Raw genomic sequence first — 19,011 nt, 5'->3', positions numbered from 1 at the left:
ATCTTAAATTATGGCTATGTGTATAATATGACCGTCGCTTATCAATGACTTGTTTGCAGTCAACATTGTTGAAGCGGATTGTCTTTTACCGGTTCATTTCCGTTTTATACCATTTTGAAAAACGCTTGTTTTATGAAAGTTCCAGAACATTTCAGAAGATTCTGTGATAATCGCCCTTTACTGGAATATACTGGAATACACAAAGTCATTTTTCAGCCTATTTATGAATAGTTTTCAAATAAACGCTAGATTATCGATAGTATATGTGTATTTATGCACGCTATAGAAGCGGGCTGAAAAATATCCATTTCCTGATCAACACACACACATAGGGCCCACGTTGATATCTCTGTGAAAAAAGCTCTGATTATCCCAAGACTGGTCAAAATAGATTCCTTACCTCAGATCAGATGTTCTCCAAAAAGATGATTCCAATTCCTGATCGCCATTCCAAATATCGATCGCGTTTATTGATCCAACGCTGGGTGTTCCAAACACCGATTCCACGCTGTTCTGATGGTCCACAATGAATCCGATCGGCTCGAGTTACATGCCTGAGAAGTAAAATGTGGAAGCAGGATTTTTATTTTTTCATGCGTTTTATTTAATCTCATCCAAAGGGGTGCAGTACCACACGGAGAGACGATAGGGGGCAGTATTTTCCCAATGGAGCTCAGAGACTTCCAGTGGTAACGGGAGGCTAGATTGATGAAATATGAATGGAAATCGCTAATTAAAAAAAAAAAAAAGATTAAAAACGAGATCTCTTGTCGGCTGGCACTCAAAGTGTTAATGCTGGAGGTGGAGAAGGTTTTGTGGCATGGTAAATGTTTTGAAAGCTTCATTTTAGGGCTGGGCGATATAACGATAATTATCGTGATATATTTTAATCGATATCGGGGGGGGGGGGGGATCAAATAAAAAAATTGTGACCTGCAACAGGGCAGTTTTAAAACCAGACAGTGGACAGACTTGTCTTTCTTGCCTGCAACTTAAAGTAATGGCTTTGCTTGTCCAAATGACAATACTGGCCAAATTGAGATTTATTTTTCTCTTGTCCATATTTTGTTTGCTTTCTGATTTAAAATACAGTTTGAAACCGTCTGTACACAGTAGGCTATGTGTGCTAGCAGAGCTAGTCTCCAGTCATGAGTCACAGTGGTTTGTCCACCAAAAAAGCGCCAAAAGATAGAAAAGAAACTAGCAGAGCCAGAACTGTTCAACTCCTCTGGAGCCACAGCCAGCAGAGAAGCCGGTTTACTTTCGCTTTCAAACCAGCTGCAGCCTGAGAACTGGAGTGTGAGGGGATGTAACACTAAAGATGGCGGCAACGACAAAGAATTGCTGCAAAATAAATAGGGATGTCCGATATTATCGGCCGATATCGGCAGTAAAATGTGATATCGGAAAATATCGGTATGTTTAAAAAAAATAAAAACAATAACAATATTTGTTATATATATATCCAGTGAAATTATTAGTTACCTGAAATTATTCAGTTTTTTGGGGGGGGAAACCCTGCATATATCGGAATCGGTTGATATCGGTATCGGAAATTAAGAGTTGGACAATATCGGAATATCGGTAAAAAAGCCAATATCGAGCATCCCTAAAAATAAACATACATCTGTTTAAAAAAAAATATATATATATATAAATTTGTTTGTATAATAATATCGAATATCGAGTGATATGATATTGTTATCGCGATATAATTTTTGGCCATATCGCCCAGCCCTACTACATTTAATGCTGGAGGTGGAGAAGGTCCAATTCTTCCCTCCCCTGTCTTGAACGTTGCTAGACTATGCCTCCCACTGGTCGGTTGTAGTGAGGACAGAAGCATTGCATCACGTGTCCCCTCCGGTACATGAGGAAGCAGCCTGTTGCATCTTTTCACCGCAGCAGCTCGAACTCTGTGGCGAGGAGTAATGAGTGGGAGGCTCATGCAGCCCCCGCTACTTCCTGCTTCCGCCGCACCGGCGTCACCAAACCGACCTGTAGGAGTCGCTGTCCACAACGTCCAATCCCCACCTACCGGCTTTCCCACCCTCGAACACTTGCCAATAGACCTGTCTCAAACCCTGCCCCTTTTCTTGATCCTCCAATCACAGCTGTCGCTTACCTCTGACTTCCTCGTACAAACTTTGTTTGTACGAGGAAGTCAGAGGTAAGCGACAGCTGTGATTGGAGGATCAAGAAAAGAGGGCAGGGTTTTGAGACAGGTCCATTGTGTTAGTATGAACGACCGGCCAGCCGGTAGCAACGCCGAGAGCTGGGCTCGAACCCAGCGTATCCTGCGTTAGTGGCGAGCGCCTTGCCCACTGCGCCAATCAGCCGCTCAGGTGGAGAAGGTTTTGTGGCATGGTCAATGTTTTTAAGCAAGTCCCAACAGCAGCTCCCTAAGTCTGGTTTCTTTATTTCTTTCTTTGTTTTTTATATATCTGACTAATTATGCTCTTGATTCATGGAGTCGGACAAAACATAACCTATGGATTGTACCCAGACGGAGCAAAGCGTAAAAACCAGGCAAACAAATCTAGGCACACCTCCCATATTAGACATCTGTTACTTTGTATGGTTGTCCAACAAGTTTAGTAATGGACACAGGATTGTTTGCTAAAAATTTGACTAAAATGACTACACTGTGGTTCCATCTCTCTCCTTTGCTTCATGCTTCCGCAGTGCAACAACAATGAAATCCGACCAGGCAAACACATTGGTGTGTGCATCTCTGTGGCCAATAATAGACTGTTTGTTGGCTCCATTCCCAAGAGTAAAACAAAAGAGCAGATTGTGGAAGAATTTGCGAAAGTCACAGGTGAGTCCATGTCACCTTTTTTTATTTATATTTCTAAATATTAGTATTATTGGAGAAGCACAATCACACAGGACACTTTAGAACATGTACCTATAATCTCTAATTGATTGCACTCTGCATTCAAAATGTTCAGTCTTTTCTTTCACCTATATATATATATATATATATATATATATATAATTAATCGGGTGTGTTGAAACGTTGCCCGTTTTCTTGTCCAAATGATGACGTCAGTACTATGCTTGAGTGACTCCGGTTATGCTGATAGCTTACCGCTAAGATCTGACCTGGACACTTGAACCTAGTAGACTGAACACAAATACACCTTTTGACTTAGTTTAGACCTCTGTCACATCTCATATGTGGCGCTCTTTAACACATTGACCGCCAAATACGCATTTATGCGTCCTTTGAAATCCAGCACTTGACCGCCAAAGCCGCATATATGCGTCTTATGGTCTTCTCAGTGGTTTACGCTAGATGGCGCTCTTGAGCTACCGGACAGTCCCAAACAAGACTCTCAACTCAGAGGGAAACCGGAATTCACGTGATCATTTTCAAACGAAAGCAAGTGACAAGACCATACAAGGGGCCCCGATCTCACGTGATTGTGGTTAGGGATGGGAATCGAAAACCGGTTCCGGTTGGGAACCGGTTCCTAATTGGCCGATGCCTGGAACCGTGTGGCTCCCGTGACTTTCGATTCCCTTATCGCTGCCAGGTTTTTCCTAGTTGCGTAATAATGTTAGCATGTAGCCATGGCAGACTCTATTTGATTCATTAAGGGCTCGAAATTGCCTGGGTTTTGGTAATATGCTCCCGAAATGCTCCCGCTGTTTGGCTACTTCTATGTGTAGTGAAAACTACTTGAATGCTTTAGAACATAGTCATTGATTTAGTTTAGGGTGAGCTAAAATTAGCCGCGGAGCTATCGCTAGCTAACGTGAGCTAACGCTATTTAATCAAGCTCACAAAGAGAGATAAACAGCTGACAGCGGATAGTACAGGTACAAATACAATAAAACAGCGGGTGGGGACTGTTGTGTAAACCTTGTACTCTTTAGTTCACATATAATAAGAGCCGGATTGTTTGTTTACTAAGTCTCTACTCTGAGTCCGTCAGACAGGAAGTACCATGGTGCAACATACAAATGTGTCCGTGTAGCAACACAAGCCAATACCTTACAGGACAGGGGCCCGGGGAGGGAGCTCTGTGTGTCTGTGTGTGTGTGTGTGTGTGTGTGTGTGAGACAGAAGTAAGTGTAGGCTATAGTTAATGTTTTATTTTTTACAGTTTTTGTATTTTTCTGACATGGTAAATGGCTGCTTTTTTATATAGCGCTTTTATCCAAAGCGCTTTACAATTTGTTCCTTACATTTTACCCAATCACTCACACATTCACACAACGACGGCGCAGGCAACCATGCAAGGTGCCAACCTGCTCATCGGGAGCAGTTAGGGGTTAAGTGTCTTGCTCAAGGACACATCGACACGCTGCCCGGGAGGAGCCGGAATCGAACCGGGAACCTCCGGATTGCCAGACGACTGCTCTACCTCCCGAGCCACTGTCGCCCCTGACATGGGGGCTCAACAATAAATGACAATCAGAAATGTCAAGTTGCATGTTGTTATTCTAACCAGCTTAGTTCTGTTGCATTTCCAATTTATTTATTTAAATTATAAATTGATCAGGTATCGATAAGAGAATCGATAAAGAATCGAATCGATAAGCAGAATCGATAATGGAATCGTATCGATAAAATCCTATCAATTCCCATCCCTAATTGTGGTAGTGGTCTGGAAGAGACGAGAGATACGTTGATCGAGACACGCACACAAGACATCCATCTTGTTAGTAACATTAGTTAGTAATGTTAGTAACCGCACACACGCCACCAGCGCGCAAGAACGAGAGAGAATCTGTAGTGGACAATGGCGAGAAGAAACTGCAGCTTGTGTTTCTGGGAATTTTACTGGACCTTGAATTTTTCTGGACCTGAAACGGTACCGGAGGACGATCGGATCTGTCGTAATGCCCGAAAAAGTATGGATTGTCACCCGGTTGAAACCGACAGCGTCTTCTCCATTTACCAGTGGTAAGAAGACATACATTTTGTTATCGTGTTTTGTTGTAGAACAGTAATGTTAGTAACCGCACACACACACTGACCTGAAACGGTACCAGAGCCAGCGTATCTCGTGTGTGTGTGTTAGGGGTGGAGCGGTACGCATTCGAACCGTACACCATTCGGTACGACCTCCACGGTTCGGGCATGTGTGTATTATTGTTCGGTTATTGGGATGCAGAGAGGCAGTAACTAAGTTAGCCGTGAGCTAAGCTACCTAATGTTAGCCGCGAGCTAGGCTAATGTTACGTTAGCCGCGAGCTAACCGTGGAAACGCTCACAGCGAAGTGATTCCACGACACTAGTTCCATTAGTGGGGAAGTTAGTGGGGAAGGGGGGGTGGGATATTTACCAAATAAATGAGAAGCATGTTTAAATCAGCAATGCCTCCCCTCTTGCTGTACCAAAATATCTCCTAGCTCTAACCCGGTCACTGTCAAAATGATGTGCCTGATGTCAAACTGCCTCATTCTTTCAGTTTTTGCATGACTTACATCCCTGAGAATAACTGAAAAATTGGATTATTTTTAGGCTATATGTCTTATGCTGATGTATGGTATTTTTGGAATGTTACAATTTTATTAAATAAAAAACAACGTATACCGAACCGAAAACCGTAACGCCAAGACCGTGATACGAACCGAACCGTGGATCTTGTGAACCGTTCCACCCCTAGGGGGTATATTGACGAGGCTTGATAAAAGAGGTTCAACTTCACATTTATTGGCTGTTGGTTTATACGATATCATCAGGGCTTCTCCAGGTTCCAACGCCGTGTTAGTGTTGACTATTTACTTCCTTACTTCCTTCACTTCAAATACGGCTACCAAGATGCTCAAAAAGCAAAAGCAAGTCAATTAGGTACCATGCAGGAGAAAGCGGCATAAGAGAATACTTCATAATGTTTCATACAACTTAAAAAGTAAATATATATTTAGTACACATGATTTATTTATTTTAAATAACAAGTGACTTTTCCTTTTTGATAAGAGCATGGTTGAGCATATGCATACGTTATGTTGATGAATTTTGTCTATAATGTGGCCACAAAAATAAAGGTTTAATTATTTTGTTTGTTTGCACTAAGTTAATACTTTGACAAATGTTGCCTATCTTTTTCAGTCAGTTCGGTCTTTGTGTGCCAAACATTATTTAAGGCAAACCACTGTAAACATTTTTTTTACCAAATAAATGAGAAACATGTTTAAATCAGCAATGCCTCCCCTCCCCCTTGCTGTACCAAAATCTCTCCTAGCTCTAACCGGGCACTGTCAAAATAATGTGCCTGATGTCAAACTGCCTCATTCTTTCAGTTTTTGCATGACTACATTCCTGCATTCCTGTGTGTTAGTTGGTTGGATCCACTACACTCCGGTTACTACTGAACGGACGTGTTTTTGCGGACCTCCCAAACTTTCAAAACTTTAGACTGTTTTCTTTCTTTCTACCATTATTTAACCAGTGATCTTAACTGATCACTGTGACTTTTGCTCTTATCGTTTATGCTGTTGGATTTATTGGTTTTATGTGACTTTTTACTGGACGTGACCTAAAGCTATCGGCGCTTGTTGTTGCCATAGCTACAGCTATACACGCTACAGTACTCACAGTGTTTTGACTCTCTCGAGGAAATGGCTCCAACATCAGATGTCGCAGAAATGCGAACGGAACTGAAGACCATCGAGATACTAGTAATGGATCTTCTCAAGCGTCAAACGGAGCTCATGTCCAAGCTGGCTAGCATGGAACAAACGGACGCAGGCTGCACCAGTAGTCCCTCCTGGGCGACAGTGGTGAGGGGCCGAAGGAAGCTCTCCCTTCCTCTCTATGATCCCTTTGAACTATCCAACCGATTCAATCCTCTGCGTAACGATCCCAGCCTCCTAGGCTCTCCCTCGTTTCCGTCTCCTGTTGCTAGTAATGTAGCTTTGCTCAAAGACTATCCGATGCTAGCTACTAGCCTAGCTACTAGCCAGGCTCCAAGCGAAGCTACCAGGACCGCGGCCAGCTCACAACTCAACCATGGAAATATATCTACAACCCAGAGCAGAAAGCGCTCTGCCCTGTTTGCTCTCGCATCGCCAAACTCCCCAGACTCACGCGATGGGTCCGACTCCCCAAAGTTTAAACGTCCTCGTCTGCGGTGCTCTGCAGCCCATACCAGTATGAGCATTCAAACGGCGAGTGTCATCGATGGAAATGCCGCTGTGAACGAGCCCCTCCACACGGCGCTGCTGCTCGACCAACCATCAAACCCCGCCAACAATGCAGACGCTACTCCTGCGGCTTTTCACCATAGAAACCTGGCCATCTACGACGGGGAATGCATCCAGGAACAGCCAGAGATCCTACTCATCGGAGATTCCATCACCAGGTTTTTGCAAATACCACACGGCATTACGTATTGTTTTTCCGGTTTAAAAGTTACTGACTTACTTGAGTGTACTCCCGAAATCATCGAGAGATATCCGTCCGCCCACACCGTTATCATTCATATCGGAGCAAATGACGTAATGGCTAGACAATCCGTTAAACTCCAATCTGACTTTGAATCACTAATACTCACTATTGAAAGCCTGGGTAAAATATGCATTGTGTCTGGCCCCATTCCATCCATAGGTCGTGGATCTGAGCGATTTAGCCGTCTGTTCTGGTTGCACAAATGGCTACAGACCCACTGTACTACTATAGGACTTTGCTATATAAATAACTTTGATCTGCTCTGGTCCAGGAAAGACCATTACAGACCCGATGGCATCCATCCAAACATATCGGGGGTAAATGTGCTAATACATAACGTCATACAAAGTATAGCATCACTGGCCTGACAACCAACCATATCTAGCTCTGTAGACTATATACAGAAGCAGCCTAAACTACAAAAAAACACGTTGAGTGTCATCCCGATTCTGATCACCAAAAGACTAATCAATTACTCATTATCACGTCCCATATGTAAATCTAACCTTATCAATATCAGTGTTCAACCACAGACTATCTCACACCCCACTACAGAACCCGTACAGCTAAAACTAGCACTGTTCAACATTAGAGCGCTGAAACAAAAATCATTTCTGATAAATGAACTCATAGTAAAACATGGTGTACATTGTATGTTTTTAGTAGAGACATGGTTAGACAATATCACTGGAGTAGCAACACTGATTGAGACCTGCCCTTCCAATTTTAAATTCTATCAATCAAACAGACAGAGTGGGAGGGGAGGCGGAATAGCAGCAATCATCTCCACTCAATTTGTGTGCAATGATATTGACCTGGGAACATTTTTATCATTTGAATACCTTGCTATTGTATTGAAAACAGAAATGCCAGTAATATGTGTGACATTGTATCGACCACCAAGGTACTCGCCACTCTTCATACAGGAATTTTCAGAACTCATATCGATCTGCATTACCAGGTATGATAGAATCATTCTTAATGGAGATCTAAACATTCATATCAACAAAAAGGATGACCCCAGGGGTTGTGAGTTTCTGAACCTACTGGACAGTTTTGGACTGATGCAACATGTTCACGAGGCCACCCACCAACATGGCAACACTCTGGACCTACTAATAACAACAGGGCTAAACATTGAGAATGTATCAGTAAAACAAATTCCAATTTCTGACCATTATTGTGTGTTCTATGGTACAAGCCTAATATTACATAAGACCAGAAGCGAATTCATAGTTCACAGAAGGCTTCTGGACGCTAGAGCTGAAGCAAAATTCTCTAGTATGATGAAATCATATGACCAATGCAGTGAATCCTCCATAAATCAGAAAGTGCAAAACTTCCACAGCACCTTGTCAACAGTGTTAGATACTGTTGCCCCTCTAAAGGTTAAAAAGGTAAAAACTGATAGAATCTCTCCATGGCTAAATAAAACCAATGTTAAAGATAACAAGAGAAAATGTAGGATAGCCGAGCGAAAATGGAGGAAACTCAAACTCACAGCTCACTTTAATTTATACAAAGACGCCATGGGCGCATACAATAAAGCAATACAACTTGCGAGAAAGGAATATTTTTCCAAAATGATCTCAGAAAATATGTGTAACTCCAGGGTACTTTTTTCCACCATTGACCGGCTGATTAACATACCACCCCCCCATATACCGCAGCAATCCGCCACAAAATGTGAAGAGTTCGCGGTTTTCTTTAATGAAAAAATATCATTGATTAGAGCAAGCATTACCGCTGATATAGATCTGGCTGTGAGTGAAAACCCACCTGAGATAACAATGGGGGAATTCACATGTATTACATTACCTGACCTCTGTAAGATTGTCTCTGAGTGTAATTCCGCCACCTCCTGCCTCAATCCTATACCAACAGCATTTCTCAAACGGGTGTTTGATAGTTTCTCAAATCATGTCCTTGAAATCATAAATATGTCTCTTCAAACAGGCACTTTTCCAGATGCATTTAAAACGGCTGTAGTAAAACCACTACTAAAGAAAACAAACTTAGATGTAAACGAACTAAAAAGCTATAGGCCAATATCGAACCTTCCATTTATCAGCAAGATATTAGAAAAGATAGTCTCAGTACAAATAAACTCCTTTCTCAAAGATAATAACATCATGGAGGAACTACAATCAGGCTTCAGAACAAATCACAGCACTGAAACTGCCCTTACCAAAATAGTTAGCGACCTCAGGCTAAACTCCGATGCTGGCAAAGTCTCAATTCTTGTCCTATTGGACCTTAGTGCAGCGTTCGATACGATTGACCATAATATCTTGATCAGTCGTCTTGAAAGACTGGTTGGCTTTTCCGATCATGTACTAAATTGGCTCATAACATACATTAAGGGGAGAAGGTTCTATGTTAAGCTTGGAGATAATGTATCCGAGGAATATGACAGCAATTTTGGAGTCGCACAAGGAAGCTGCCTTGGTCCATTACTCTTCTCACTATATATGCTGCCCCTCGGGGACATCATTCGAGACCACAATGTATGCTTCCATAGTTATGCTGATGATACACAACTATATATCTCCGCAGAACCAAATAACACTACAGCCATACAGTCCATTACAAATTGTCTGTTAGCAATAAACAAGTGGATGAACAATAACTAACTAAAATTAAACGAAAGCAAGACCGAAATCCTATTGATCGGCCCAAAAGCGAAAAGGGAAGTGCTTTGTAAAAACCTGGGGAGTCTGTCATCCTATGTAAAGACTGAGGTTACAAGCCTAGGTGTCATCTTGGACTCAGACCTGACCTTTAAATCTCATATAAATAAGGCCATGAAAACGTCATTCTTCCACCTAAGAAACATAGCGAAAGTAAGACCTTTCGTAAATAAAAAGGATGCAGAGAAACTTATTCATGCTTTTGTATCAAGTCGGCTTGACTATTGTAATGCACTGTTCACTGGTCTTCCCAAAGCAACCATTGGGAAGCTTCAGCTTATCCAAAACTCTGCAGCTCGATTACTAACTCATACAAGGAGAAGAGAACATATCACTCCAGTCCTGGCCACTCTGCACTGGCTTCCAATAACTCATAGAATTGATTTTAAGGTCCTTTTCCTAACATATAAAGCTCTTAATGAGCAAGGCCCAAAATACATAGCAAATTCCCTAGTTATTATCTGCCCTCAAGAACGCTACGGTCATCCACTACAGGTTTACTAGACACGCCCAGAAACTAAAAAAGGATAGGAAGTATGGCATTTGCCAACTATGCCCCAAAACTATGGAACACACTACCAACACACATCAGAAACGCCAGCTCTATACACATTTTTAAAGGAAAATTAAAAACGTACCTATACAGTCTAGCTTACAAATAGTTATGGCTTGGAAAAACCTGATGGATCCATGAGGCTAGGATAAGCCTTGTGGACCCAACTTTTTAGATGAAGGAACGGGTACATAGGAGACACGCCTCCAGTTTTTCAAACGTTTTTGACACGCCTCAGCTTCTGAGCTGAAGGCGTGTTTTTGCGGACCTCCCAAACTTTCAAACTTTTTAGATGAAGGAATGGGTACAATAGGAGACACGCCTCCAGTTTTGCAAAAGTTTTTGACACGCCTCAGCTTCTGAGCTGAAGGCGTGTTTTTGCGGACCTCCCAAACTTTCAAACTTTTTAGATGAAGGAATGGGTACAATAGGAGACACGCCTCCAGTTTTTTCAAAAGTTTTTGACACGCCTCAGCTTCTGAGCTGAAGGCGTGTTTTTGCGGACCTCCCAAACTTTCAAACTTTAGACTGTTTTCTTTATACGTTTTTCTTTTTCTTTCTTTCTACCACAATACACGGCCACTGATGGATCCATGGGACTTGGTAAAGCACTATGGACCCAACTATGACCACTGATAAAAACGTAACTACACTAGCGTTATAAGAGCTAAACATTGCTACCATACAAGTGCATTGGTTTAGTGCACTTCCGGTTGCCACTGAGCGGAAATGTTTGTGCGGACCTGTTCTCCCAAACTGGTAAGCAAATGACTGTTTTTACGTTATTTTCATTTTTACGTTACTATTATTATATTTTTTTTTTTTTTTTTTTATCTTAACTGATCACTATGACTTTATTGCTTTTATCGTTATATATGCCTATAATTGTGTACAGCACTTTGAGCTACATGACATGTATGAAAGGTGCTTTATAAATACTTACTTACTTACTTACTTACTTACTTACTTACTTACTTACTTACTTACTTACTTACTTACTATGTCCTTGAGAATAACTGAAAAGGGTTTAAGGCTATATGTCTTATGCTGATGTATGGTATTTTTGGAGTGTTAAAAAAAAAAGTATACCGAACCAAAAACCGTGATACGAACTGAACCGTGGATTTTGTGAACCGTTCCACCCCTAGTGTGTATGGGTACGTGTGTATTAGGGGTGTAACGATTCGACCTCACAACGATTCGATTACGATTCTTCAGGCAACGATTCAATGCATCATGAAATCTCTTAAAGGAAAACTCCAACATTACCCTGGAGTTAGACAAGAAGATGCATACCTTTTTTCTTCTCTGTGCATGCAGTAGGAGTAGGAAGACGTGCACCGTTAGCCTAGCTTAGCATCAGTCACTGGAAGTAGGTTCCTCCATTAGCCTAGTTCCCAACGTCTTCCTACTGCATGTACAGAGAAGAAAAAGGTATACATCTTCTTGTCTAACTCCAGGGTTCCCAAAATGTTGGAGTGTTAAGATGCATACCTTTTTCTTCTCTGCATGCAGTAGGAGTAGGAAGACGCGCACTGTTAGCCTTGCTTAGCGTCGGTCACTGGAAGTAGGTTCCTCCATTAGCCTGGTTCCCAACGTCTTCCTACTCCTACTGCATGCACAGAGAAAAATGTATGCATCTTCTTTTCTAACTCCAGGGTAGATGGCAAATAAGCTAATTTCCCAAAATGTTGGCGTTTTCCTTTTTAATTTGACCACGATTCGATTAATTTTCGATCAGTTAATTCCCCCAAAAATGTTGAATACACAAATGTGGCTGGGGGAACTGATTCACTCAGCATGAATGGACTAGGTCAATAAAAACAATACACACAAAAAAAAAACTTTTTAAAATTAATTAATTTAGATTCTAACATATTTAAATCGATGAATCGAACACATTAGTATCGATGCATTTAGATTAATCGATGCATCGTTACACCCCTAGTGTGTATGGATGATATCGTTATATTATTCTCTATCATTATACTGCTATCTTAGTACACTGAATGGAAGCGGACAGTGACTGTCTCTCTTTCTCTCTCTGTCTTTTTTTTTAACCAGTACTTATTATTTGATCTATTATAACTTTGAAAAGTTAAACTTTGAGTTTGAAATGAAAATAAAAGGGTCAAATCACTTTTCTGACTTGTTTCACAAAAATTAGATCTCATTTTCTATTCCCAGACAGCTGTTTTTGGTGAAAACAACCTATATTCAACTACCAACTATGAAAGAACGGAACATGCTAGACACTCACTTTTTTTCACTGATGAAACTAAAGATCTGTATCTGTCTTTTTGAGATATTCCCTGTGTTCATAGTCATATCACAGAATTTTCTGTGGGACTTGAAAGATGAGTCGGAATGCTCAAAAACCCTGGCAGAGGCTGCAGACTGTTCTATAGAAACTCTGGCGGTCAATGTGTTAATCAACTACCGTAATTCCTCTAATAGTAACCGGGTCTCAAATACAAGCCGGGTCTCTATTAATGGCCGGGTGCGCTCTTGAGCTAAGCAATTATAAGCCGGCCTCCTAATACAAGCCGGGTTACTAATATACTGAGCTGCATACTGAGCTAGTTACGTGATTTCACTTTGAAAACGTTGAAATGACCAGTGACCACCTGTAATTGCACTGTTTACTATTTCATACAGTACTTGGTTTCAATAAATGAACCCAGTACATTTTACTGGGTTCAAACTGACACAAAATGTTGATTTATTCATTATGATCCGTTTGAAAATTTGAAATATAGGCCTCCCTCTTATACAGGCCTCCTCCTAATACAAGCCTGGTACCCGCTACAGTTGAAACAAATACAAGCCGGGGTTACTATTAGAGGAATTACGGTATATCGGATTCTTGTCCGTCGTGCTCTCCCACCGAGCACAGGCTTGTGTTGATGTATTGGAGCCAACTATAATTAAAGAGTAACCACGGTCATTTTGCTGCCCTAGTGGTTGACATTTTCACCATGCTGCACACACTGCCCCACCCCAATCTTTGATGCCTCTTTTTTCCTAGATGGACTGCTAGTACCAGAGACACACTGGGAGTTTGGAATGGAGAAACTCATAGCGCTAAAGATGATTGCAACAACATCACTATATGAAATTAAATATAACTTGTGGGTGCGTGTGAAAATGTATTAACTTTTTGTGTGTTTTCTTGTCAGATTTCCCCGATTTGACAGCCACATACTTGAGATGTCCTGATCATGGCAGGAGGTTGTCTAATGAGATCCTCTTCCCAGAATCACTCCAGTTAACCAAATACACCCCCCCTCTTCCTTTCTCTTCTGTTTCCACAGAGGGTCTAAACGATGTCATATTGTACCACCAGCCAGACGACAAGAAGAAGAACAGGGGCTTCTGCTTCCTGGAGTATGAAGACCACAAAACGGCGGCCCAGGCCCGGCGCCGGCTGATGAGCGGCAAAGTGAAGGTTTGGGGGAACGTGGTGACTGTGGAGTGGGCCGACCCCATCGAGGACCCTGACCCTGAGGTCATGGCCAAGGTAAGGCAGGGGGCCAGAGGTCATAGGTGGCTTAAATTCTGATGGGCACATTGGTGGGGAATGTTTAGAATGCCCACTTATCTTCCATGTTGGAAGAGACGATGGTCGCCATGTGATATCCCTGAATTTCCCCAAGGGGATCAATAAAGGAATATCTTATCTTATGTGATATATGAGGCATATATCAACAAGAATCTAATAATTTGCTGTGTTATTGCTGGATCTTGTAAATGAGAATTTGGGTGTCAGACCAGGAGAGGGAGAGGAGTGGTACAGACAGGATAAGGAGAATAAAAATAATAAGAATAAAGATATAATCAAGACATTTATTATTATTTTAATATTAATAATTGTAATATTATTTGGTGTCCAAATGATGACAACGTAACACTTCCTGTAGTAACCTTGGTTACACTGATAGTTTACCGCTAAGATCTGACTGGATGCCACTTCTAGGTCTAAATATCAATATTCCGAATCTAATCATTTGCTGTCTTATTGCCGGATCTTGTAAACGAGATGCAGTGGGACAGTAATATGCTTTTCCAGTGTTTTACCACCTGTACCACTGCTCAGATTGGGCTATAACTTGGTGTGCTCGACCGTGGTGGTGGTCTTATGCAGTTATTTGCATTCCTCGCCAGTTTTCCATGTAAATCTCATGATTGGAATCGCCTGGCTTGTATCTCTCTTGTCCGTTTGAATACGAGAGAATAATTCCTTCATGAATTATTCACTGTACAGATTTCTTGGCAAAGACTAGTGGTAATTAGTTTCATGTGGTTGCTTTTGACTAGAGTCCCTCTGCTGCAGTAACCTATTGTGTTTTCCATCATCAGGTTAAAGTGCTGTTTGTGAGGAACCTAGCAAGTACTGTTACAGAGGAGATACTTGAAAAGGCCTTCAGTCAGTTTGGCAAGTTGGAGCGGGTGAAGAAATTGAAAGACTATGCCTTCATCCACTTCGAGGACAGGGATGGCGCTGTGAAGGTACAGGGGGACGGATGCGTCTCTTCATTTGACATGTTTGTCTCCTTTCTTTTGACTTCTTTGACGATGTTCCTGCTGGGAGCATCTGTCACTGAATGACGTCTCGTCCTCACCGTCTTAATCATCTTGACAGGCACTGGCTGATCTGAATGGCAAGGACCTGGAGGGAGAGCACATTGAAATAGTCTTTGCCAAGCCCCCCGACCAGAAGAGGAAGGAACGCAAAGCCCAGAGGCAAGCCGCCAAAACACAAATGTAAGGCCTGCAATGGTCAAATTAACTTTTTGAATTTATATTAAGTTTGAAGTCATAAATGCAATGAAACCTAAAAAAAAACTGGTGTATTATTATTTTCCAGGTATGATGATTACTATTACTACGGTCCTCCCCACATGCCTCCTCCCACACGAGGCCGTGGACGGGGCAGCCGAGGAGGCTACTCCTATGCTCCGGATTACTATGGCTACAAAGACTACTACGACTACTATGGATACGACTACCACAACTACCGGGGCGGCTACGAGGACCCCTACTATGGCTACGAGGACTTCCAGACCGCCGGCAGAGGACGAGGAGCCAGAGGGGGAGCCCGAGGAGGCAGCACCCAGACCAGAGGCCGTGGTACCGCCACGCCCAGAGGCCGGGCGGGCTTCTCACAACGGGGAGGAGGCCCTGGAACAAGCAGAGGTATATTTTGTCCGTAGTTTGCCGTGGGAATTTGCTATCACTGCGAGAGCGGCATATGACGAGGGGTGTATCTGATAGGCCCGGATTTCCCCAAGGAGATCAATAAAGGAATATCTCATCTTGGTATCGGTGTCTCAATACAAGTGACCCTTTCTCACACTGGTGCCAAGCTATATATTGTGCCAAGCACAACTCTGTAATGGCATAATTCAGTTTGGTTTGGTTTGGTTTAGTGGTCTATCCTGCAAATATATTAAGCCGCCACAGAGCTTAACTGTGCCTGGCGCCCTGGGATATCTACCAGGCTCTGCAGAAATGAGCATGAAAGTAGAAGGTTATGTGTGATTTCATGGCTGGAGGGATATACACTAGGTTGGCAGTAGTGTGCAAATTAGGTTGAGCCAAGTGGGAGTGTCGCCAGAGAATAGTTAGGCTAGCTGTTGGGGAGCATTTCTTGTAAACTTCTTTTCATAATTTTCTGCACAAAAGTGTGAGCTCTGTAATATAATCAAATTCGGTTTTTGTTTTTTTTAAAACTGAATAAAAAAAGCATAGATCTGTGTGGATCTGATTTATTTAATTGTATTAATTATGTATCCAGTTCACTTGTTTTACATATGAAAAGGTTCACCTGCTTATTGGCTTCAACATCTAATCCCTGACAGGTGTCAACTTTCAGAGCTGCCAGCAGCACTCAGTCAGCCCGCTCCGTTTGCCAGCAGACAAAACCAGAAAAGTCAGTGCATGAAATACTATCAAGCCTCCGTACCAGCAGTTTGAAAAACACTGGTTTCAGTGTAAAAAAAAATAATATCTTTATTCAATTGAGCTTTTAGTTGCATTAAGTTTTGGCAAAAAAAGAAAAAAGGAGAATGTGCGTGTGTGAAATGGTGGGGTTGTCTCTCGGAATTCCAGAATTCCATTCTAATTTTATCTCCTCTTTGTGATTGGTCCTAGCAGGGAAACGCGGCAGAGGGCGGTCCTGACCTGTCATCGTGAAGACTGACTTGCTGTGTGTGGGGTTTTAACACCGTAAGCTGCAATGGATGTTGATGGAAATATAAAAAAAAATAAAAACTCGCTGAAAAGGTCCAATGATATTCCAGCCTTACAGAAGAAGCATCCCCCCCCTTTTTTTCTCTCTCAAACTGCCACCTTAAAAAGATGACCGGAGGATTCTCAATATTCCCCCCCTCCCACCCCGCCCTTCCCTGCCCTGAGTCCCTGTACCGAGCCCTTATGTACCGTGCTTCATGTATTGACCCAACAATCTACCCTCTTCTCCCTATCCCCCCGAACATGCCATTTTTAAATAATTATTGATGAATTTGCACTTTTTAAGTTTCTTAGGTTTGAAGTGGCTCAAAGGAGCTTGATGCTATTGTATATTTTTGTGCTAATCGCAATTTTTATTGTCGGAATATCCATGTTAATCTTAAATGGTTTTGGATGTTTGAAAGAGAACATTTGCAGGTTGTTAGGGTGTGCCCACCTGGCATGGATAAGTCAGGCATTCCAGGAAAGTGGTTCTTTTTAGAACCTGTCTTTAAAGGGTTGGTTGACTACCTCAGTACAGAGGACTAAACTACCCGGCCTGTACTGTAAATAGGGAAACTATATTGATGAAAGCAGGGCTTGTTTTCATACAAAATATGCACAAAGAGCAGCAGCGTAAAAAAAAAACAATGTACTTAATGTAATATAGTCATTTTAGCTGCCGCTCTGACACTGCAAACAGTCAAACTGGGCATGCAAAACAATCTCATATGATGAGCCTGAACAAGCCCTGCTTTTATCCTATTTTGAACTGAATTAGCCTGCTTGCTTCTTCAGAAAATGTAGTTACTGGTTGTATAGTTTTTCTGGTAAAAAAATGTTACTTTTGTAAAGGCGTCAACATCACAGGGGCATCAAACTGCCTTTGATTAAATAGCCCTGCAGTGTCCCTCTCTGTCCACTTTATTCCAAGTGGATTTGTGTTTTATATTAAATACCAATATATAGAGAGAGCATTCTTCGAACGATGTCAGTAGAATTATGTAAAACACTCATCATAATCCAATAATGGTCCCAATCATGCAAAACCTTGAATGATCCCTACCCAGCTCTTTGAGAGACAGCGACCGTCTTTAGTAGTCCTTTTCAAGTTTACTCTTGACTGATTACTGAATTGCCATATTGCCCAGCCAGTGAGCATGTGTGCCTATTGTTAGCTGTTATGATGTGGCGAGGGATCACAAGTCACTTAAGTGGTAGAAGGGATACTGCAGTGAATGATTTGTATTTCCATGTATAGCAAAAAAAAGGAAACTGTGCTATTCAATCCCCGGTTTTGTATACAGTTAACTCCCTCTTCAATAAAATCATTACAACCACCTTTTGGAAAAAGAAAAGAAAAAAAAAAAGATGTTAGCAGTTTTAAACTATTGTTGGTGGCCAACAACGTTTTTTGCATTCCTGCAAATAAATTGTTTTATACTGTAAAATGGAGGTGAGTGTAACTTATTTTTGTAATAAAGTTTTTGATTTCTATCCGTGTCTCGATGAAATTTTCCTGAAGAGCCTATACTCAAGGCTATTGATGAGCTAATCCCAGTGGTGGCTGGTGAAAAATATTCTAGGTGGGGCTGTGCCATGTTCACTCAGTTTCAGTAACTACAGTATATAACCAGACCTGCAAACTGATGAAAGGATGAAGAGGTGAAAAAGGTGACATGTTTGTAAACCAAACTCATGTGGGGGCATTGTCCCCCAGAAGAAAATCGTTGTGATTTTAACATGTAAACGAAGCACTCTGAGAAGAAAATAAAGGGAAAAGACGACCTGTATCCGGGTCTGACAGCACTACAATTACATTTTCTTCTTATAACGCAGAGGCTGGGACTCTTGTTTTGCTGTAGAACATCACTGTATGAATTGGAAGAGGTGTCACACTAACTTCCAGAAGCTTTGTGGTCTGTGCTTGAACTTTCCATAAATGTGTCTCCATAAATACATTTAGCTAGATCCAGCACTGAATGTATCTTGTGACTGTTATACATTTTCGACGACGACAACCACAACTATTAGCATTAGTTATTTCCTGGTTGATGTGATTCCGCACACGAATGCCACGCGCTCAGCCAATAGACTATTCGTTTTATTAGTGAAGTATACATTTTATC

The 19,011-nt window shown here is 41.7% G+C and overlaps 1 protein-coding gene across 6 annotated transcripts in view; it reads left to right on the top strand.

The window, feature by feature from the left end:
- Nucleotides 1-18,379, top strand: part of LOC311225504 (heterogeneous nuclear ribonucleoprotein Q-like) — a 28,419-nt gene extending 10,040 nt beyond the window's left edge. For 2 of the 6 annotated variants that reach the window (XM_084310810.1, XM_084310815.1), the window contains 7 exons: nt 2,686-2,821; nt 13,966-14,171; nt 15,011-15,160; nt 15,294-15,415; nt 15,519-15,847; nt 16,513-16,583; nt 16,805-18,379. In XM_084310810.1, coding sequence (XP_084166936.1) covers nt 2,686-2,821; nt 13,966-14,171; nt 15,011-15,160; nt 15,294-15,415; nt 15,519-15,847; nt 16,513-16,583; nt 16,805-16,846 — 1,056 coding nt within the window. In that variant the 3' untranslated portion in view covers nt 16,847-18,379. The remainder of the gene's footprint in view (nt 1-2,685; nt 2,822-13,965; nt 14,172-15,010; nt 15,161-15,293; nt 15,416-15,518; nt 15,848-16,512; nt 16,584-16,804) is intronic. The other 4 variants (XM_084310812.1, XM_084310811.1, XM_084310814.1 and 1 more) reach the window with 4 other exon arrangements.
- The last annotated feature ends 632 nt before the right edge of the window (nt 18,380-19,011 follow it).

Source organism: Notolepis coatsorum (genome assembly GCF_963971535.1).
Source record: "Notolepis coatsorum genome assembly, chromosome: 3".
Classification (NCBI taxonomy): Eukaryota; Metazoa; Chordata; class Actinopteri; order Aulopiformes; family Paralepididae; genus Notolepis; species Notolepis coatsorum.
The sequence above is the reverse complement of the archived record's forward strand: the minus strand, read 5'-3'. Positions and strand labels throughout refer to the sequence as shown.